The following is a 23,755-nucleotide window of genomic DNA, read 5'->3' on the forward strand; positions in this document are numbered from 1 at the left end:
GCGGGAGTGGCGGAAAAGTGTACGCAAATCTGCCTGACCAGTTCATCCATATCGCATTGCCCTTGGACAATGGGTGTGGGAACCTGGCGGCGAAGGTTGGGCATTTTGCCTTTGCATGTGTTGCGAACAGATCTATGTCTGGTTGGCCCCACATCTGGAAGAAGGGTTGAAGAACTTGCGATGAAGTTCCCATTCGTGCATCTATTGAGTTGATGACTTAACAGATCCGCCATCTGATTATTCACCCCTGGAAGATGTTCTGACAGAAGATATAGGTTTTGTGTAATGGCCCATCTCCATACACTTTGCGCTAGATGAGACAGCTGCAAAAAGTGTGTTCCTCCTTGTTTCTGTATGTAATACATTGCAGTCATATTGTCTGTGCGAACTAGGACAGCTTTGTTGAGGAGATGTGTTTGGAACGACTTTAACGCTAGAAAAATGAACACCCTGGGTGCTGTGGTCACCCCAAATGGAAGGACTTTGAACTGATAGTGTTGTCCGTCCAGTGTGAACCTTAGGTATATTCTGTGAGCAGGGTGTATGGGAATATGAAAGTAGGCGTCCTTGAGATCTAGTGTGACAAGCAAGTCGCCATGCTGAAGCAGTGGAAGGACTTGTTGAAGAGTGATCATGTGAAAATTATCTGATTGTATGTAAAGTTTGAGGGGTCTGAGGTCCAATATTGGCCTTAGGGTACCGTCCTTTTTGGGGATTAGTAAATATAGAGAGTAAACTTCTGTTCCTTGATGTTGTATGGGGACTGGTTCTATTGCATGCTTTTGAAGCAGTGAAAGAACTTCCTGTTTGAGGAGTGTCAGATGTTCCGTGGACATTGGACGCTGCTTGGGTGGTATGTTGGGTGGAGGTGCTGTAAGTTCCAGGCAGTAACCATGCTGGATAATTTGTCTGATGGATTTCCAGACAGGTAGGAACTGGGAGTGTCTCCCTCCAACCGGAGTGGAATGGTCTGGAGGGAGTGGAGGAAGTCACTATTTATTGGAGGGAAAGGAGCGAGCGTTGTTACCTCGGCCTCTTCCTTTGTTATTTCCTCTGTATCCACCTCTAAAATATCACCTGTTAAGGGATGTTTGTGCGGGGTTTTTGTATGAGGAAGAAGCAGTGTCTGCACTGATATTTTTGGATGCGTCTCTATAAAAGGAGCGCCGAAAGGAACCTCGTGTGGATGGAGACTGTAATGCTCCCATGGATTTAGCAGTCTCTGTGTCCTTTTTCATTTTTTGTAAGGCTGTATCCACAGCTGGGCCAAACATTTGTGCAAGATTGAACAGGCGATTGAGGATAGTTGTTTGTACCTCTTGTTTGAAGCCAGAGATGCGTAACCAGGCATGTCTTCTCAGTGACACACTAGTGTTAATGGACCTGGATGCTGTGTATGCTGCATCAAGGGTACACTTGATTGATGCATTAGTTTTTAATTTGCCCTCTTGAATTAAATCATTGGCCTTGGTCTTATATTGATGAGGCAAATGCTGCAATAAGGTTTCTAGTTGGTCGTAATGGGCCCTATCCTACGTGGCAAGTAATGCCTGCGCATTGGCTATCCTCCAGTGATTAGCTGCTTGGGCAGCAACTCGTTTGCCCGAAGCATCTAATAATTTAGACTCCTTGTCCGGTGGTGGAGCATCACCGGAGGTTTGAGAGTTGGCACGTTTTCTAATCTTGGTGACCACTACAGAATCTAAAAGGTAGTTGACCCTTAATGTAGGTGGGATCATTGGGAGCAGGTTTATATTTTTTGTCAATTCTGGGGTTGAGAATTCTAGCCCTTATAGGGTCTTTGAATATTGCTGGAGCGTGTTTAATGACACGTTTTAGCATTGGTAAAGTTTGTACAGTTTTTTGTGACTGTGCAAAGGTGTCTATTAGGAAGTCCTCTTCTGCGGGGTCAGAATACATTTGAACACCATGGTACTGGGCAGCCCTGTCTATAAGCTGGCTAAAACCAATATTGTCATCTGGGGGGAGATGGCTTTGTTGGGTATGCATCTGGGTCCGGAAGGTCTGGAGGACCTACTGGGTCATCATAATCATCCCAGTCGTCCTGTGGTACATCTGTGTCGTCACCAGGGTCAGTGAAAGGGTCATTGTTCCCTTCTCCACCTCCTAAATCATCCTGTGGTGGTGGAATTATGGGAGAGTGTGGTGGAGAAAAAGGCTTAGGAGGAAGAACAGGAGAAGAGAGTCATAAAGGTTAAGTAGCACAGTCTCTTTTCTTTGCAGACACCTCAGGGATGTGTGGGGTGTCAAATTTCCTCTTATTGTGTGGAACATTGACCACATGTCCTGTTTTGGGGACTACTTGGAGTGTTTTTTTGCTTCGGATCGATGGGATCCGATTGGAAAAGCTCTTCGGTAGTCGATTTCGGCACGGATTTTTTCGGGTCAGAGCGCGGTTTAGATTTCTGCTCTGGAGCCTTCGAAGGGGGTTTTGGATCCTTCGGCTTCGATGTTGAAATCTTTTTCGGCTCTGAATTGTTTGGTTTCGGATCAGAGGCGTTTTCCTTTGTCGCCGAGGTGCTCGGTGCCAATTGTTTTTTGGGGATTGCGGGAGTAGGATGCGCTCCCGGCTTCGGTGCAGATGATATCTGCGGGGCACTGTTATGCGGTTTGGTCGGTGCAGAGCCACCGGAAGGTTTCTCCTTTGTCTTTGGAGCCGCTCTCATGGGCGGGGCTTCTAAAGCTTTCTTTCGGTCGCAACTGGGGCCAGCAGGCAAAGTCTTGACCGAAGTCTTCTTTTTTTGAGGTGGGGTTGGGGTACGGGCAGTTGTATTCACTCGTTGACTTGGAGTGATGTGGTCGTCTGAGTCGGAGTCGTTTGCCTCGGAAACGATTTCCAGATCCTCCGAATCCTCCTCCGGAACAACGGGGCCTTCGCTGACGATATCCTCCGGCACTGGAGCTGCTTGTTGTGCCATAACGTGTCGTCGGGCCTGGCAATCACGGATAGTCTTTTTGGATCGAAAAGAGGTGCAGGCCTGGCAATTACTCTCCTTGTGCTCGGGCGAGACAGAGATTGCAGAACTTGAGTTGGTCGTTGTGTGGGAATTTAGCTCCACACTAGGGGCATTTTTTAAAGGAGTCCTTTCCATTAGCCGTAGGACCGAAAGGCGTCTATAGGCCCAGCGGCCCGCGTCGACGACTGGAATCTGGTATTTGAGGAGCGCGCCAAAGGGCACGCGAACAAAACAATACCGTTGAGTTTCTTTGATTTGAGCGTCAAAAAGGTTTGGAAGACACTGTACCGAACCAGAGCGCTGAAGTTACATCAGAACCTGATGGCGGAAAAAAACAATCTGAGGATGGAGTCGATGCCCATGCGCACTATCGTCCAAGGGAGGGGTCACCTATCTCGTGACTACAAAAGACTTCTTCCAAGACAACAAGGTGCAAGCATCCGAGGCCAACACCAGATGGCGATCTATGCAAAGTGTGAGAATTCTGCAGCTCATATGCCTCGAACCTCTTGTTCCAGGACATCATCATGCCAGATCACTTATCTGGAGGGCCTCCTCTCATGGTCAGATGGCTTTTCCAGGGCCACTGCACTACTGGAACCTCCAAAGGCTAATAGCTCATCTTTGGAGGGGTAACCTATTCGGAGATTGTTCTGTTGAAGGAGGATGCAAAGAATGAGCTGCAATGGTGGCTGGCACACATGCAGGTGTGGAACAGGAGAACAATCTTGGGATCTAACCCAGACATTATCATTGAGTCGTATGCTGGGAAAAGTAGCTGGGGCACCAGGTGCAAGACTTGCCCACAGGAGGAACGTGGCAGTTCAAGAACAACAATTACATATTAATTGCCTGGTCCTTCTAGCAGGGTCCTTCAAGGTGCTGTGTTGGACCATGGAGAAGGTGAAATGTGTCCTGATGAAGATGGACATCTTTAAGCAGTGCGCTACATCAAGCGCATGGGAAGATCAAAGTACTAGACCCCTTCAGACCTGGAGAAAAACCTTTGGCAGGTCTCCTCAAGTACTCTTCAAAACTAGAGGGACTATGGCCACTTACATTTTACTGCATTTTATAGCACCTTTTTATGTTTTGTTTTTATCTATTTTTTCAACTCAGTTTCCAGTCTCTGTCATTGGCCACCACATACTGATATTGTACGTTATCACAAGTTTTTATGTTGTCTTCACTCACCATTTTAAACCTGCTTTTACATATTGAAATGGTTTTAATGAACAAGTTACTTACCTTCCTTAATTATTTTCTTGTGGATTCCTTATCTAATTGCAGATTCCTCACCTTGTGAATATCCCCAGGTTCCAGACTGGATCCCAAAAATTCAAAGCAGTGCTCCTGCGTGCCAGCAGGTGACACCTTGCGACTATGCATTGATGCCATACCACTCCAGAATGCCACTCATGTGCACTGACATCAGTTTTGTTCATGAACTCTTCCACACATGCAGACTCAGAGCCTATCAGAAGATTGAACAAACCAGCAAACAGATTTCTAGAATGGGATCTTTTTACATACGAGGTGGGAGGGCAGCAAGGAATCTGCAGTAAGCTGCTTCTTAGCCAGTAGATCTGAATACAAAACTACTATCCTTCAAAAGATGGTTTGCTTCTGCGCCCCCTTCCCATTCATTACCACAGAAAACCCCATAGAGAGCTGATCGTCCACCGATGTTCCTTAGTACGATCAATGTAAAGGCGGAGCGCTGACTTGGGATACACGCAACTGTATCTTTCTTTCTCTTTCAAGGGATGAGGTGGAACAAAGAAGGTCGGTAAAGTGATGGCTTGTCCAATGTGAAAAGGCGTCACCACCTTCAGTAGGAATGCAGCTAGAGTCCTTAGAAGCAGTTTGTCTGGAGGGAAAAAGGTGGCATAAGGTTGGGCCGAAAGAGCCTGAAGTTCTCACCCAGAAAGATTGTTTTAGGGTGAATAGGAGCAATGAACTGTGCGTTGGTTTGAAAAGGGTACACCATCAGAAAGGTGAGGACTAAATTCAAGTCCCACTGCGGCATTACAAATGTAATTGGTGGAAACATATCATGGAAACCTTTTACAAACTGCATTACAATGAATAAGGACTGTTTGTCCAGCAAATGTAAAAAGACACAAAGAGCCAAAAGGTAACCTTAATGTATGCAAAGAGCAAGGCCTGCTGCACCAAACACAAAGCAAACACCAGCACATCTGACAGTTTCCCCTGCCACAGGTCTAACTGCTGGGTATCACACCATATCACAAACTTGGCCCAGAGCCTGCATTTACACATCTTGTGGGAGGGTGCCGGACATCAAGGACCTTGGGAAAGAGGTCATAAGAACTTAACTGCCACTGCTTAATCTCTGTGCATGAAAGTGCAGATTACACAAAACCAAGTGCATTACCCTGGCCTGATGCTGCAATAGGAGAAGCCTGATTGGAGGGTCGATGCTCAGGCCCAGAGGTTCTGAAAGCACAATCTCCTGGCCCAATCATATGCCACTAGGCTGACTTGGGCCTGGTCTTCCCTTACCTTCTGCAGAAGTCTTGGCAGTAGAGACAGTGGCAAGAAGGCATACAGAAGTCCTGAGCTCAACTCTAGGTATAATGGGTCTCAAAGGAGGACTCCGGCTCGCAAGAGTGCCGACATTGCGCATTATCAGCAGTGGCGAACTTATCTAGACAGTTCTACTCGCTGTTGGAAGATGCCCCATACCACCTACAGATGCATTTATGATCCGCCAGGCATTGCGGATTGAGGTTGTCCACCTCAGAGTGTAAATACTCCCCCCGGGCAAATCCCCCAATGACCTGGCCAACTCCAGAGATATGGAGCCTCCTGGCACAGGATTCTGGGCCTCCACCCTACCCTGCTTGTTGCAGTACCACATAGGGGTGGTATTTTCCATGGGAGCCTACAGAAGCCTTCTTTTGATGGTGGACAGGAAGGCCTTCAGCGTCATGCAAAATGCCCACAACTCCAGGGACAGGGAGAGGGGTCTGTCACTGGTCCAACTGCATTCCAGCAGCCACCATGGCAGATCTTTTGCAGTCTTCTCCAATACCTGGATAGAATCAGAGGAGGTTTCCCGGGTGCTGGGTGAACTGACACTTTAGTCACACTGCAAAGCTTGCATGTGCCATCTGGCTTGGTTGGCGAGATGGATAGAGATGGCTAGTAGACCAAGAAGCCTCGGAGCACTCCTCACTGAAACCCAGGAGAGAGGAGCTGGGTTCGAGGGGTCTAGACGGTGCAGAGAGCGAACCAACCCTCTCCTCCCCAGCAGTTACCCGACTTGAAGGCCCTGCAGGTCCTTGGGGCTCGTAGGAGTACCAGAGGGAACCAAGAAGCATGGGAAAGATGCACAGCATAGCCTCATAAAAGACTTGGGACTTGCTGCAATGTCGCCAATAGACCTGGAAACTTGTGGTGCATCGGAATCAAAGAATGAATCTTGTGTTTCTTCTTTCACTTACTGGAAGATTTTGACCACAATAAAGTTCAGCCTGAGAAACAACTTTGGAACCCAGCCTGCACTCTTGATGTCAAGTTAGATTGGTACCTGTACAATGCTTCGCTACAAAACGTGCCTCATTATCTCAGATGGGTTTCGGGTTCATCTGGGCGCAGTTGTCACAAACCTTGGAATCCTCAGACATGCCCTAGCAGCAAAGGCACACTTTGTGTGGAATCGGTCTCAGATATCTCTTTGGGATAGTCCCTACAAGTGTGCGTGGGTGGCACAATTATGCAGATACTTTCCTAACTTCCAGAGCGGAATGGAATCCATGTGGGGTTGCAAGGCGCCACCTTTCGGCACGCAGGAGCCCTGTTTTAAATTTTCCAGATCCAGGATGGGAATATTCACAAGGTTGGGAATCTGTTTAGAAGTATCAATCAAAAAAACTAATCCATAAATTCAGCCCTTGCGGTAGGACACCGCTGTGGTGTTTTGTTTACATCTTTACTGTTTTGCCAGTTACATTGGAGTGGAAAGCCTTAAGAATCAGGAATATACATTTTTAATTCAAGGACAATGATACGTTTGGCTGCCTTCTATTTGGTTCACTGGTCTTCAACCCGAAGTTTCCAAGGTGTGCAATCTACTCTGTGTGTGATGGATCAGAAGTAATTGTCCGAGTAGATTGAATTTAAGAACGGTCAGTCCTTCATTATGTTTTCTTGAGACAACCACTTCAGTTACTTTTGTAATTAGCTTGTAAAATTGCTAGAGATTCCCAAACCCCAGATCACTGTGACCACTGCCTTGAAAGGTATTCTTGTACGAGCCTCATTTGAGGTCTCGCCAACGTCATCAGAGGGAGGCACGGTGCCATCATGCCTAACATCTTCATGACTGTCCTCGCTGCCGAGCACTGATGTCTGCTACAGACCGACCTACTCCTGGAATGCTACAAACTTTCTTAATGGGAAAGGCCATTGTTTCATCTGTGACTAGCTCCACCCCAAGAACCTGTCCGCCGCCATGGATTTTTATTTTTATTTTATTTTTTATAGAGTGTGTGAAAAAAGCCTGAATGACTGGTTTATGCTGTTCTGGTATTGCTGAAGTGAGTTTCTCCATGCCAGTCGGTTGTTAGCTTTGGACTTTGATTCCATAATGAACACCCCCATCTCAAACTGGCATTATTTGTGGTGTTCCTAGTTCATTAGGATGTGAAAGAAGGCGTCACATTTTTTTCTAAACTCTTGTTGGCTTGGACTTTAGTGTTTTGAAAAATCTGTTTAAGACTCTCAGACCCAGTGTCTGTCTTAAGATAAGGCCCCGAGTAGCTTTTTTAGCATCAAAAAGATCTTTTTTGGCATGGACTCGTTAATATACATTACCCTCTTCAGCATCTGATGCACTCCACTCTATCTTGGCCTATTCACCTTTACCAAATCAGTGCCCTCATCATATGACAACCCCAATTACTTTATGAAGACTTATTGTGGCCAGCACGACCTTTCTCTAGTCTTAACAGGCTGAGGATGTAATGTTGCACAAGCTCAATACCCTTCAGACTTTTATGTTTGGGTAAGCACAGGTTATACATTTTATGGGTGTCCTTTTAGGTCAACTTACGGTGCCAGCACAAAGTCTAAAGACTATTTTTTATCATCCTCCCCTTTAAGAGTGAAAAGAAACTCGGGGATTAAAGGATGTCTCACACTATACAGTCTCCAACCCTCCTGTGAGATAAGCACCATAGGAAAGGAATATGCTACTTACCAGTATGCATCTGTTCTTGGCATGTAGAGCTGCAGATCTATACACTGTGCATAGATCGCCATCTGGTGTTGGGCCCGGATGTTTGCAGTTTGTTTTTCTTCTTGGACAGTCTTTGGAAGTCACGAGTTCGGTGACTCCTCCTTCGGTCCGTAGTGCGCATGGGCTTCGGCTCCATCCTCAGATTGTTTTTCGCCAGCAGGAAAAAGATGGAGCGTAGTGATAATAGTAAAGAAACCCATGTGTGTTGTATCTAAATAAGATAGACTGGAACGGATATAGGTAGCCGGGGAGGCGGGTGGGCGTGTATAGATCTGCAGCTCTACATGCCAAGAACAGATGCATACTGGTAAGTATCATATTCCGTTCGAGGCATATGAGCTGCAGATTATACACTGTGCATAGATTATATAGCAGTACCCAACCATAGCGGCGACCACCGGTATCCGTTGCAGTGGTTTGAAACAGTGTCTTTAGTACAGCCTGGCCCACACTAGCTTGTTGTTTGGTGTGCACATCTACACAGTAAAGTTTTGTGAAGGTGTGCGGTGTTGACCATGTGGCTGCTTTGCAGATGTCATCTAAGGGTATGTTCCCTAGAAACGCCATAGAAGCCCCTATCTTTCTTGTAGAGTGGGCTTTAGGTGGAACAGATAATGTTCTTTTTGCTTTGTGATAGCAAATTTGTATGCATTTTACAATCCACCTAGCTATCCCTGATTTTGAGATGGGGTTGCCTTTATGTGGTGGAGAGAACGAGATAAACAGCTGTTTAGTCTTTCTAAAAGATTGCGTTCTTTGCATATAGTAAAGCAAAGCCCTTTTAACATCAAATGTATGTAGAGCCCTTTCTGCAACCGATTGAGGTTGTGAGAAAAAAACGGTAATTCCACCGATTGATTGAGGTGGAAGGGGGAAATGACCTTGGGCAGAAATTTTGGATTTGTGCGAAGGATCACCTTATTGTGATGTATCTGTAGAAAAGGTTCTTGAGTAGTGAACGCTTGTATTTCACTAACCCTTCTAAGGGAAGTTATAGCTACGAGGAATGCTGTTTTCCAAGTAAGGAACTGTAGCTCACATTTATGCATTGGCTTGAAGGGTGGTCCCATCAGCCTTGTAAGAACTATATTTAGATTCCACACAGGTGAGGGTGGTGCTCTGGGTGGAATTACCCTTTTAAGGCCGTCCATGAAAGCTTTAATAGCAGGCACTCTGAAAAGTGATAAATGCTGTCTGTTTTGCAGGTAAGCAGCAATTGCTGCGAGGTGTAAACGGATGGATGTGTATGCCAGGTTACACCTTTGTAGGTGGAGCAGGTAACATATGATGTGCTGTATGGATACATCTAAAGGTTTGATTGTATTGTTACAGCAGTAAATAACAAATCTTTTCCACTTTGCGGCATAGCATGCTCTAGTGGTAGGACGTCTGGCTTCCCTGATAATGTTCATGCAATCAGGGGGAAGGTTAAGGTATCCAAATTCTAGGATTTCAGGAGCCAGATGGCAAGGTTGAGCTGAGCTGGGTCCGGGTGCCTGATCTCTCCATGGTTCTGAGTTAGGAGGCATGGGGACAGGTGTAATTTATGGTGTGGTACCACTGAGAGCTGTAGTAGTGTGGTGTACCACGGCTGCCTGGCCCATGTTGGAGCTACTAGTATGAGTGTGAGGGAGTGCTGTTGTAGCTTCCTTACCACTAATGGAATTAGCGGGAGAGGCGGAAAGGCGTATGCAAATTTGCCTGACCAGTTCATCCATATCGCATTGCCTTTGGCCAATGGGTGTGGGTATCTGGCGGCGAAGCTTGGGCATTTTTTGTTTTCGTGGGTGGCGAAGAGGTCTATCTGAGGATGCCCCCACTTGTGAAAGAATGGGTGAAGAACTTGTGGATGCAGTTCCCATTCGTGCATCTGCTGCGTTTGTCTGCTGAGCAGATCTGCCATGGTGTTTTGTATCCCTGGGACGTGTTGTGCCAGGAGAAAGACTTTTGCGGGATTGCCCATCTCCATATGCTCTGTGCTAATCGAGAGAGCTGTGGAGAGTGTGTCCCCCCCTGTATTTGAATGTAGTACATTGCAGTCATATTGTCCGTGCGAATGAGGACTGCTTTGGCTGAGATTTGTTTCTGAAATGATTTGAGGGCTAGAAAGATTGCCAATAACTCCAGATGGTTTATGTGGAGTAGCTTTTGTTGTGGCGTCCATATACCTTGCACTGTGAGGTGTAATAGATGCGCTCCCCAGCCGGAGAGCGATGCGTCCGTTGTTAGAATTACCTGAGGAACCGGGTCCAGGAACGGTCGCCCTTTGGAAAGATTTGTGGTGTTCCACCACTTCAGAGAGCGATGGGTGCGACCGTCCACCAACACCAGATCCGTTAGTTGCCCCTGGGCCTGGTTCCACTGGCGTGCTAGGCACTCTTGGAGTGGACGCATGTGGAGTCTTGCATGAGGCACTATGAAAATGCAAGATGCCATCATCCCTATTAGCTTCATAAACACTCTTGCTGGGAGAGAGTGCTGAGGAATGAATCTTTGATGCAAGGCTTGTATGCTTGCGATTCTGGCCGGATTGGGATAGGCTATGGCTTTTGAGGTGTCTATAGTGGCACCGAGGTATTGCTTTGTGTGAGACGGTATCAGCTGGGACTTTTGGTGGTTCACCGTGAAACCTAGCTGGTGAAGTAGTTGGATGGTAGTGTTTGTATGTTGCACACATTGGTTGTAGGACGTGGCTTTTATTGGCCAGTCGTCTAGGTAAGGGAAGACGTGAAGGTGTTGTCTTCTGAGGTGTGCCGCCACTACCGCTAGGCATTTGGTGAACACTCTTGGTGCGGTTGTTCCCCCGAAGGGAAGTACCTTGAACTGATAATGTTGGCCGTCCACTACAAATCTGAGGTACTATCTGTGAGAAGGGTGTATTGGAATATGAAAGTATGCGTCTTTCAAGTCCAGCGTGGTGAGAAGATCGTTCTGGCAGAGGAGTGGGAGAACCTGTTGGAGAGTTACCATGTGAAAGTGGTCTGAGTGTATGTATGTATTTAGAGGTCGGAGGTCCAGAATGGGTCGTAGAGTCTCGTCTTTTTTTGGTATCAGAAAGTACAGAGAGTAGAACCCTAAATTTTGCTGATTGATGGGGACCTGCTCTATAGCCTGTTTTTGCAGGAGGGATACAACCTCTTGTTTGAGCAATGTGGTATGTTCTTGCGACATTGTACGGTGCCTCGGTGGAATATTTGGGGGGGTGGATGTTAATTCGAGACAGTACCCTGACCGAATAATTTGTGTCACCCATTTGTCTGATGTTATGGTCTCCCAGATTTGAAAGAAGTTTTGTAGTCTGCCCCCGACTGGAGTGGAATGGTCTGGGGGGAGCGGGGGAAAGTCATTGTGTGGGCGGCGTGGCAGAACGGGCGTTGCTGGTTTTGCCCCTGCCCTTATTATTGTTTCCTCTATATCCACCTCTTTGATAGCCCTTTGTGAAGGTAGTCTGAGGAGGGGACTTGTAGGATGTGGAGGCGTTATCGGCAGAGGAGCCCCTGCCAGTGCCTCGAAAGGAGGAGCGGCGAAAGGAGCGTCTAGGAGTGTGGGACTGTAGTGCTTCGATAGACTTCGCCGTGTCTGTATCTTTTTTCATTTTTTCCAGGGCTTCGTCTACCTTTGGGCCAAATAGGTGTTGCTGGTCAAAAGGGTGGTTTAGTATAGATGCCTGTACCTCTGGTTTAAAACCTGAGATTCTGAGCCAGGCGTGACGGCGAAGCAGAACACTGGTGTTTATAGCCCTGGAAGCTGTGTCTGCTGCGTCAAGAGCACATTTAATAGAGGTGTTGGTAATGGTCTTTCCCTCTTGTATTAGTTCATGAGCCCTATTTTTGTATTTTTCTGGGAGATGTTGCATGATAGTCTCCAGCTCATCATAGTGCGCTCTGTCGTACCTTGCCAACAACGCTTGCGTGTTGGCTATGCGCCACATATTGGCAGCTTGCGAGGCAGTGCGTTTGCCTGACGCGTCTAGGAGCTTGGACTCCTTATCGGGTGGCGGAGTTTCACCAGATGACTGAGAATTGGACCGCTTCCTAGCTGTGGATACCACTAATGAGTCTAAGGGTGCAGGTCCTTTAATATAGGCAGGATCTGTGGGGGCGGCCTAATATTTTTTCTCTATTCTGGGGTTTAAGATCCTAGCCCTGACTGGGTCTTTGAAAACCTCTGCCGCATGTTTGGTCACCCCTTTAAGCATGGGTAGTAAGGCAGTAGATTTATCTGCAATGTCAATGGTATCAAGAAGAAAGTCTTCCTCAACTGGATCAGTGTGTAACTCCACCCCATGATAATGTGCCGCCCGTTGTAACAAGTGGTGGAACCCCAAGGAGTCCTCTGGTGGGGATGGCCTGGATGGATAAAGATCATCCTGAGGTACATCTGGTACATCTGGATTATGATAATCCTCCCATGGGTCTGGTGTTCCCGGAGGGGTGGGGTCTTGTGGGGCATCTGTTGGATCATAGTATGGGTCCCCTTGGTCATCAGGGTCTGGAGACGGGGTTGGAGAGCGATGAGGCAAGGGTGGAGGAGGTGGAGGGGGCGGAGGTGGAGGAGGTGGAGAAGGTACTCTGAAAGGGGATGTGGCAGAGTCCGTCCGTTTTGACGGTGGAGGAGGAGCTGGTTTGTCTAAATGTCTTTTCTTTGAAGACAAAGTCAATTGTCCAGTATTTGGATCGTTTGTTAAAGTCTTTTGTAGAGGATCTGGCGTGAATAGTTCCTCCGGCCCCGATTGATCTGCTGGCGCCGATGTTTTCGGGGCCGACGGCTTCTTTGGTTTATCTGTGCCATGCTTTTTCGGGGCCTCAGATTTTTTGTTCGGTGCCGAGGCGGGTTTCGGCACCAGAGTTTGGGCGCCGAGGGATTTATGTTTAGTCGGCACCGAGAGGCCAGGTTTCGACACCGATGGCTTCGGAACGGAGCTTGGTGTGGTTTTCTTCGGTGCCGAAAGGTGTTTTTCGGCACCGCTAGTAGGCTGGCTCGAGCCCGAGCCGCCGGAAGACTTATGATGCTTCTTCACCGGGCCCGAAGGTGGGGTGATGGAAGCAGTAGGTTTGGTTTTGCCTAGGCCCGGAGGCGAAGGTGTAACCGGAGTCTTTTTCGGTGTGGGCGCTGGTGTGGGAGGGGGTAGAGTACTCACGGCCCTCTGCGCCGGTGTGATCTCCTCCACGTCGGAGTCGTTGGCCTCGGAAGCGCTGACGAGGTCGTCTTCTTGTTCGGTGTGCTCCTGTCCCGAAGCTTCGATGTCTTCTCCGAAGATGTCGGGTGGAGCCGAGGTCGAGGAGTGCGCCATGGTGCATCTAGCTCTTCGATCCCGAATAGTCTTTTTTGATCGAAAAGACTTGCAGGCGGGACAGTCTCGGGCCTCGTGTTCGGGAGAGAGGCAGAGGTTGCACACCTGATGTAAATCGGTGTGGGGAAATTTAGACCCACATTTAGGGCACTTCTTAAAGGGAGTCCTTTCCATCGGCCGAGACCAGAGTCGAGATAGGCCCGAAGGCCGCCGCCGATGCCAGGAATCGAAGAAGTGCCGAAGAGAGAGATAAAGAAGATGATTTTGTCTGAAGAATCTCGATGAACGAGGATTTTTCGTCGAAGGTCGAACTGGAAAGGTTCGAAGCCGGAGCACGAAGTATTACATCCGAGCCCGATGGCGGAAAAAAACAATCTGTGGATGGAGCCGAAGCCCATGCGCACTACGGACCGAAGGAGTAGTCACCGAACTCGTGACTTCCAAAGACTGTCCAAACAGAACTGCAAACATCCGGGCCCAACACCAGATGGCGATCTATGCACAGTGTATAATCTGCAGATCATATGCCTCGAACAAATAGTTTTCTTTTGTCTTTATATCTCAATCTTTCTGCCTATGCATTCTCCTCATTGATCTCCGGATACATCTTGCTAAGCTTTTCCCCTTCCTTTTCTCAACACAGGTCCTGACTTGAGCCTGCTTTCTCAGCAATCTTTCTCTATCTTGAGTCTCCGTGTCATCTTTCAACTTCCAACTACATTCTGCAAAGGGCTCTCCATATCGCTTGTGAAAACGACAGAAAAAAAAAGGATCTGAAGAGCTTGACTACTGACTGAGGCATTGTGGGCGTCATTTTGAGCCATCATGACTTCTATGGCTCGAGGCCGAAAGAAAAGCTTTTTAGAGATACAGAACAAGTTCTCTAACAGACACAATCACTAGATAAAACAATAATGCACGGCACGTGAAAGTAGAAGAGCATCATGCGGCAAAACTGTCTCAGCTTGTCCTGTGGACAAAACATTATGTAGCTAACATATATATATAGTTCTGTACAACTAAGCAAGAAAAATACACATAAAACAGTAAGCTTTAATTTAATAGGAAATATATTTTGACACTAGGCAGTTTGGAGTAGAGCACTCATAGGTTTTTCATGTTGCTGAGACTATAGAAAAGTGACACAACTATCTGAGAAACCAAGAATTTATTCAAACTAGGACCTTCTATAATGAACCTCCAGATCCCTTAGCAAAGGTGACAAAAAAAAGAGCCGTACCTTTTTCTCTGAACACCCACAATGTAGTTTCGCCTCATCAAACTCAGAATGAACTGAAGAATCTGAAAAAGATGAAACAAGATTTCAATAGGAGCCACAAATCACATAAATACAATCTATATCAGTGGCAGGTATACAACACAACGTGATAGAGCTAAATGGGTCTGCTGATCTAGCAATAATGGACACATATTATGCTCAATATATTCTTAAGTCATGTCTCACCCCTTTCCCGCTGTGTCAGAGTGTTCTACGGGTCTTGAATCCAGGGCGCTGTAATGAGTTGTTTTAACAGGGCAGAGTACTGGGATCTGCCCTGTTAAAACACCAAGATGTACTCAGTGGTCTGTGTCACAGGGTTCCCTTAGGTCGTGCAGTGTGCTGCCATAGTAGCAGAGATTTGACAGTTTCCCAATAGCCGTAGTGGCAGCAACCTGCGGCAGGTTCCACTAGTGGCAGCCACCCGAGGCAGGTTCCACTAGTGGCAGCGACCAGCAGCAGATTCCACTAGTGAAAGCCACCTGCAGCAGGTTCCACTACTCAGAAAACCACAATGAATAACACTAAGGTGATAACCACCCCTGATCAAATTATAACTAATGTTCCCGTATTGGGAAACGCATCTATAACGGCTCAGATACCTATTGCAAGGAAGAGGGAATCATTCAATCATATGAATAAAGATAAAATAAGGGCTAGTGATTACTTCGGTGAGTCCAGAAAAGTAATTTTTTTGCCCACAATATACTACAAGAGGATCTTATTATATATTGAACCGTGGCAATATTTTTAAATTACTGAATGCAATTTCTGATTTCAAAGATGCAACCTCAGATGATTTAGATTCTGTTGAGTTTAGGAAATATCAGATTAACCCTAACAATGAAATACCAGTAACAACTTGGCATCATGAGGAAACCATTAGCAACATCTTAGCCAATATTAATCAATTTGACAAATGGGGTATTAAAGTTTGGAGATTGTGTGAGACTCAATACCCTACACTGCTTATCCCGACGACAGTATCTGATAGCCCGGACCAAAAGATCAGTGTACACAAATCAAGACAGAGATCTGAAGTCATTGTTCTGAAAGGAGCCGTAGGTCCATCATCAAAGTTAGACCTGTCACTTGGGATCAAGATCAGGAGCGGCAAACCAGGCACTCGTACATGTGAAGAGCTAAAGAAAGATACCCCTTTTACTGATGATTGGAGCTGTCTCCCAAAACTTCTGGCTACAGGGAGTCCCACAAAGCATGATTGATGCCCAAATTCCACTAACAAAATACTAAAACCACTGAATATTTGCTCCTGGAACACAAATGGTCTCAAAACACTTGTAGAGGATCCTGATACAATAAGCTTCCTTAGGGATTTTGACATATCAATGCTCCAGGAAACATGGAATGAGGAAAGTGAACCCCTTATTGGTTACTATGAATATCCAAATGTCGCTCGCCGTAAGGCTGCTTTTGGTCGGGCAAGTGGAGGCCTCTCCACCTACATTGCATTAAGCTTGGATGTAAAACATTTCAAAATTGATTTTCAAGTGGCATGGCTACAGTGTACTAAATTAGTTTTTAACCATCCTATTATCTTTTTAAATATTTATATAGGTGCAAAATATCTGGACAAGGCTTCTCAATTCTCAAGCTTGTGGGAAATAGTAAAGGTACTATATTATAACCATTTGGACTCAATGATATTTATTTCTGGTGATTTTTATATGCACTTTTTTACTCGTAATAACCACAATATACCGGCGAAAACACTATCCCAATTAAATAATTCACAGTTTTTAAAATTTAACCTTAAGCTGCTATTGGATGTTGGTCAAACCCCTACATTTAAAAAAAATGGGTAATTCTACTATTTTTGACTATTCAATAATCTCGAATGAGCTAGTGAACTTGCTCTGTAGCTACCGTGTAATGCCAAGGATAGAAAGTGACCATAACCCGGAAATAATTTCTTTGGCACTTCCGCTGGATTACTTACCAGAAGCGAGAATAATCAAAACTATTCCTACATCATTTAATCTGAAAAGGCTGGTATGGAATCTGAGAAATAAAAAGGACATATTGAAAGTTTTATCTTCCTTAATCGAAAAAGCTAAAGAAGAAATAGTAGCAGGAAAATCTATGGTTGATTTTTGGCCTCGTCTGTGTACTGCCCTTGTGGACCATTTTCCTACTCAGTCAAGTACGAAAGGTGCGTCTGTGAGAACGAAAAAGTCAGGGTGGTTTACTAACCAGCTGCTCCATCTGAAAAGAAACCTTAATAGAACAACTAGGGCATTTAGCAGAAAAACGAAAGGATCACTTGCATTTATTGAATCACAAGAATTGTTAAAGCAAAGAAAACGATATGAGAATGAAATATGGAAAGCTAAACAAGTGTACTTTAAAGGAATCTGGACCAAATTGCATCATTCATGTAAAATAAGAGATTAAAAGAAATTTTGGGGCATTATTAATAATCTCAAACTTGGCAAAAATAGAGGGACCAATGCTAATATTGAAGAATCAGGTTGGGTATTTTTTATCTATAATCATGATGTTGCTCCTTCGGTAAACTCATCGGGAAGCAATGAATACAGGAGATTTTACTCTGGGCATTGTAACGAACAAGAAAAATCAAAGGATGATGGTTCGGGCTTCGAAGCCTTCAATCCGCACAGCATTCAAGACAACGAGCCTTGGCCGGTAGTGCGGGTTAAGAAGGCAATAAGCAGGATAAGATCAAATGGAGCACCGGGACCAAATGGAATTCCTAACTCCCTATTTAAGGTAAATCTAAATCACTGGCCTGAGATTTTAACATATTTATTTAATGAGGTTTGTAAATCGGGAACTGGCCCTGAGGCTTGGCAAGGAAGCATACAGCCAATATACAAAAGCGGCCCACAAGACAATCCGGCTAACTATCGTCGGATTGCCCTAACGGACGTAGAAGCAAAAATATTTGCGAGTTGCCTTCTTGAAGAATTGGAAGCATCGGCATTGAAGAAAAATTGAATCCCAATTTTTCAAACTGGCTTCAGAAGGGGCGAATCGACAAATACGAACTTAATATTATTGTCTTTATTGGCCGATAGGGCCAAATATAGGAAACAAAAGTTGAATATATGTTTTATTGATTTAAAAGCCGCCTTTGACTCGGTACCACGAAACCTATTATGAGCCAAGCTTATGAATTGAGGTATCCCCAATCACCTTTTAGATATGATTAAGCTTTTATATACTGACACTTGGGTCCAGGTTAAAGTCGGCGATGGTAAAAGCCCAACACGCCGGCTAGAAACAAATACAGGTCTAAAACAAGGCTGTGTTTTAGCCCATTGTCTTTTTAAACTTTATGTCTGACCTCCCTACCTATTTTAAAGATGTTAATGCCCACTCCCCAACTATACTAGCTAAAGATATCAAATATTTGCAATATGCTGATGATACCATTTTATTGAGTCATTCAGCTATAGGTCTAAGAAGAATAGTTGACTCTTTTAATCAATATATTACCCTGAACGGTTTCAAAATAAATGCTAAAAAACCAAAAATAATGACTATAGGAGGAAGAAAATCAGATATGAAAGTATGGAACATTAATGGGTTATCTATTGAATCAGTAAAATCGTACAAATATTTAGGAATTACATTTGACGATAACATGTCGTTTAGGCAGCATTTTGGTAATCTTGAGGCACAGGCAGCATCCTTATCATTTGCTTTTAGAAAGCTAAGAGATAAGTTATGTCCAAATCACGAGCACCTCTTGAAGGTAATGAAAACCAAATTGATTCCATCTTTGGATTATGGCTCGATAATTTTTTGAGGCAATGATGCAAAAATCCTCGATGACATCCAAATAAAAGTATATAAATCAGTTTTTAGGATTCCCAGAAAAGACAAACCTTGGCACGGCAATCTACTTACTTAAAAACGTTATTGTCATTATCACGTTCAGAAGAAGGTTCTCTCCGAAGTCAGTGCTGGCATGAAATACTGAGGAGGAAGTATGAAAGTATTTGGCATTCATTTTTAAATGAGTGTTTACTTAAATTCGAATGCCCAAATCTAGAAGATAAAATTAGTAGTAAATCGGTTTTAAAAAAAAACAATAAATCAATCAGTTAACCTACTGTCAACTATAACTGATAACGATAAGCTTAGGGAAAAAAATCACTCATGGTCAGTTGCCAACTCTTTTAGCAATTTGAAACCACAACCGTATTTGTTGACTCATTTAAAACTGTTATTTAAGAATAAATTTATGCTAGTACGGCTTGGGAGATACCCAACTAAAGATGGATTTCCAAAATGGGAAAAAAGTGGTACTCTAAATTATGTAGGCTGTGTGGTTCATGTGATGAAACATTAGTTCATATTGTAACTCTGTGTCCTCAATTGCTAGACGAGCGGAAATTCCTCTTAAGATCCTTTTTAAATGAATTGGGGGTAAGAACTTGCAGAAATGCTATCATCACATGCCTTACTGTCGCCTCGCCTCAAATGATTTCTCGATTTGTTAAGTTTATTCAAATAGCTGAAAAGAAATTATTATCCTGTGAAAAATCGGCATTATAATATAGGGATAAAAATTGAGGTGGTTGTAATTATGAAATGAAAACTAAGTAGTCAATAATTAAATTGCTATAGTATCTGTCAATCAGTATATAACAATTATTACAATTGCCAAGTATATTTACAATATATAATTTTAGGACAATGTATTGTATATTTTATGTTATTACCACCAGTCAATCAAAATACGCCTAGAGAAAAAAAAAAAAAGTTGCATGAATTATAGTCGGGATATTACAGGTGCAATGTTAGCACAAATGCACTTTACTTTTTGTTGTTCTTGTCTATTGCCGAGTATATTGATAACACACAATTTTAGGGTTATATAAAGTATATTTTAAATCATAGCTATTAAGAATTGTTACCACAAATGCACCTTACTACCCAATGTCCTCTATCGCTGCTAAGTCAACTGTGTTAAGTTTCCTATACTTAGTGTACATAATGATTTTGTAAACTTTGTTTTTATGCAAATTTAACGCAGTAGCCGGCAATAATAGGAATGGGTCAATTATTCCCATGCTCTATGTGATTTTGATGCTATATTGTTGTTTTATTCTCATTGTATATGTGTGGTTGCTATTGATTGTAATGATTTTAATTAATCGACCAATAAATTTACACTAATCACTATTCACTAGTGGAAGCCACCTGCGGCAGGTTCCACTAGTGGCAGCCACCTGCGGCAGGTTCCACTAGTGGCAGCCACCTCCGGCAGGTTCCACTAGTGGCAGCCACCTGCGGCAGGTTCAACTAATGGTAGCCACCTGCTGCAGGTTCCACTAGTGGCAGCCACTTGTGGCAGGTTCCAGTAGTGGCAGCCACTTGTAGCCGATTCCTTTATTTAAAATAAACTCTTTCCACACTCAGTATTCAAGTTCCTGGAAGAATCACAGATGCAAGGGGCACTTCCTTCTGCAAAGATCTATAAAACTCCAAGTGCATCCCTCTGAACACCAACAGGATGTTGGTGACATCTGAATTGTGGGGGGTAAACTGGTCTCACAGGGAGAAGTGCTGCGGCGCCATTTTCTCCTAACTGTGCTTGGGCACTTATGCGCAATAACATCCTCAACAACAGCAGGGGGTGGACATTGTGATTTACATGACCAAGGTTGTGCATGCCTTGAGAAGGGAGCATCTGTGTTATTGTGAACATTTATAGTACAAGACTAGTGCCTTTTGATGAAGTGCTCTTAACTCACAATTCAGATTCTCTATAAGGGGAAGAGATTGTTCGAAATCAGATTAGATGCCAAGAGCAGAAACACTAGCAATATTTAAGACGGTTGCTCCGTTATAATAAATATTTTCCCAGCTGGGTAACAGAGCAGTGTTGCGGGGATTCTGCACATACACAAAACTATGTGTAGGAAAACAGGACCTCGTGTGTAGGGGCTAAGCCTTCCTACCGCCTCAGTATCAAAAATCCCAGAACCGACTAGCTTTAGTGTCTCATTCATTCTCCTACATAATCATGTAGCTACAAATGATTAGACAACCCAGAACACAACACTCCTGACTCTCAGTAATCGCGGGAACAAGACGTACCCTTTTGCTAACTCACTCGTACTTGTCCACAATAAGAATAAACCGAGTCACCGTTATAGTTCAAAACGTTTATTTTCAACTATCGTGCTCTATAATGCAGTATACGAGCCACTACCAGCAGCCAACCACAAAAACCTAAAACAGTTAGCATTGTAGCAAGTCCATAGACTATGAAAGGGCATGTCATCTTATACATACAGTGGATAAAGGACCAAAAGGCCTACCACCCTCCCCTTGGTAAGAAGAAGTTTTATTATATAAAAGAAGATCTCTGGGCTTGGTCAGCAGACCCCATACCTTAGTGCCTAGATTGTAGTTTTTACATCATAGGACCAGCATAGCTCTTCTCCCTGGAAAGGTCCCGCTCCAAGTGTATGTTAAACCAACATGCAACCCCATAATATCAAAGCACGGATTTGCAGCTGCTGCAGCTGTGTAGCATGTTTTGTCTAAGTGCTAGGGACTGACCCGAACAGAACAACAAGGGGCATTGTTTATCGACCTTGCACTCCGGGTTCAGACTAAACTCCAGGAACGGCAGAGAACGCAGAAAGCAGACAGTTCTCATGTGAAGGGCACAGAGTCTTGCATAATAAAGTCATGTAGTAACGTGTGCAAAAGCAGCATCAAGCCCTAGCACTTAGGCAAACGACAGCAGCTGCTTCATTCCAGAGTTATTTAAGTCATACATGTGCTGGCCACCTTTTCTTCTTTTGTTAGTATCCAACCAAGTCGTTCATTTGTGCAGCATTCCCCATCTTTCTTGTGTTACAATATTGATATTGTGCGAGTAACTCAAGAAGAGAACGATTAAGGGCTGTGGGGGTAAAATGAAGATTAGAGTGCTGAAGAGTAAATATTTACATATGGCGATTCAGATCTTGTGAGGAAATTAGGTGTAATATATGGTGTGGTTGTGAGGCCTCACCATGTATTACACTTACGAATCCCTTTAGGCCCAATAGGTTTCGTCTGGAAAACCTTCAGCTTAACCCTGGGTGGCTGTGGCACTGAGCAGCAAGGCTTACACAGAGGATCAAGTGTTAATCATTTAAACAGAACCACCACAACAACTGAACAAATTGACACGTCACTCAAGAACTCGAACACCAATATATCACAATAGGTTGTATTTTTATAAGAATTTAGACACTAGAAAAAAAATCCACTGGAGGGTTCCAGAGATAGTAATGTCAATGCTGTAGGTTAGAAGTACTTCGGACGACCAACTCCGGTAGGGAGCTAGTCAGGGGGACCAGCAAGGTCCCCAAGAACAGTTACCTTCACAGGAGAAGCAGTCCTTCAACGGCTCCAGGCGCTTTATCTGTGCTGCAATGGATTACAATACAGTGGTCCTGATTCAATGGATAAAGGATGCTGAAGATGCTCCAAGGATTCTGCAGAGGTGACGCGGTTGACGGAGGTCTTTCTGCAGGGATTCCTTAGTTCACAGAGATGGTCAGGGGGTCCTGGTTGCAGGGTCGACATACCACATAGTCCTCTCCAGTCAGGCCGAGGTCCAATCGCCACTGGACTACCAAATCGCTTGTTGTCGCGGTTACATGCCAATCCTTCATAGGTCGATAACTTTCCTTCTGAGGGTCCCAGCAACTCTACAACAGCACTCTGGAACTCCAGTGCAACTCTGTGCGTTGGGTCTTGGTCCTTGGTGCTACACAGCACAGCAGCGAAGGTAACGGCTTGAAAGCTTTGAGCTACCAACTTGCCCCAGCAGGATTATACAACTGTTGTGTTCATGTGTTGTAAATAGAAGGCCAGTCAGCTGGCTCTTGGAGTTCTCCTGGCTTGACTGGTCTCCGACAACAGCTTCCCATAAGCAGGACATGGCAGGCACAGTACCTCTCTTCGCTAGCCACCAGGAGCAGAAGGTACAGTCGTCGTTGGTGCAGCCTCTCTTTGCTGGTTCCTTGCTGCAGCAGGACAGTCCTTATGTCCTTCTTCCAAGTTGGTGGACATCGGAGGTCTGAGTGAAAAGAGTGCCCCCTTATGCTCAAAACATGCCCCAGGGCAGGATGCAGTTGGTAGCCAATAGGCTATCAGGTTTCCTCTCACCTGGTGTTCACTTCCTGTGGAGTGTGGCATCTGGCTATCCCAGGATGCACCATTCTCCCCACTACCAAGATGGTGAGACCAGTCTTCTGGTGTACAGACTTCCCTAGTCTGTCAGGTGGTTACTAGAGACATTATCAATATCTTTAAGTTAGCATGAGCCCTGTAGCCAGGATGCTGCTTTTGCGCACAACACTGCATGTTTTTATTTTGCACGACTGTTCATGTCTTTCACAGGCCACGGTACTGAAACAGCTTTGGCAACCGTAATGGACAATCTACGCATGCGTGCAGACAATGGTAATCCATCTGTACTAGTGCTACTGGCTATGTCGGCCGCATTCGATACGGTGAGTCATGCAGTACTGGTGGAGAGACTGGAAAATATAGGGGTGAAAGGATGGGCTCTGAAGTGGCTGCAATCATTTCTATCAGGGAGACAACAGGTTGTGACCATGACACCGTTCACATCTATTAAGTCTCCGGTGCGCCACGGGGTGCTGCAGGGCTCTGCAATCAGCCTTATTCTTTATAAGATCTACCTGCGTCCTCTGATCCCTATTATTAAGTCCTTTGGAATTGACCTGCTCAACTATGCTGATGACACCCAATTGGTGTTCTCCCCGGAAGGGAAACAAGCAGTGTCCATGGATACATTCCAGGAATGCATGCGCCAGACTTCTAGCTGGCTCAGAAAAAACTCCCTGCAATTTAATTGGGGAAAAACAGAGATGGTATACTGCTCCGCTACTAGAATGCCTCAACACCTACCACTG

General features: G+C 44.9%; 1 protein-coding gene across 2 annotated transcripts in view; it reads right to left on the minus strand.

The window, feature by feature from the left end:
• The window catches only part of LOC146829602 (heat shock factor protein 3-like), a 370,027-nt gene that overhangs the window by 211,959 nt on the left and 134,313 nt on the right, over positions 1–23,755 (minus strand). For both annotated transcript variants that reach the window (XM_085608309.1, XM_085608307.1), the window contains exon 6: positions 14,778–14,839. In XM_085608309.1, coding sequence (XP_085464435.1) covers positions 14,778–14,839 — 62 coding nt within the window. The remainder of the gene's footprint in view (positions 1–14,777; positions 14,840–23,755) is intronic.

The sequence above is a fragment of the Triturus cristatus genome, chromosome 5_2 (assembly GCF_964204655.1).
Source record: "Triturus cristatus chromosome 5_2, aTriCri1.1, whole genome shotgun sequence".
Taxonomy (NCBI): Eukaryota; Metazoa; Chordata; class Amphibia; order Caudata; family Salamandridae; genus Triturus; species Triturus cristatus.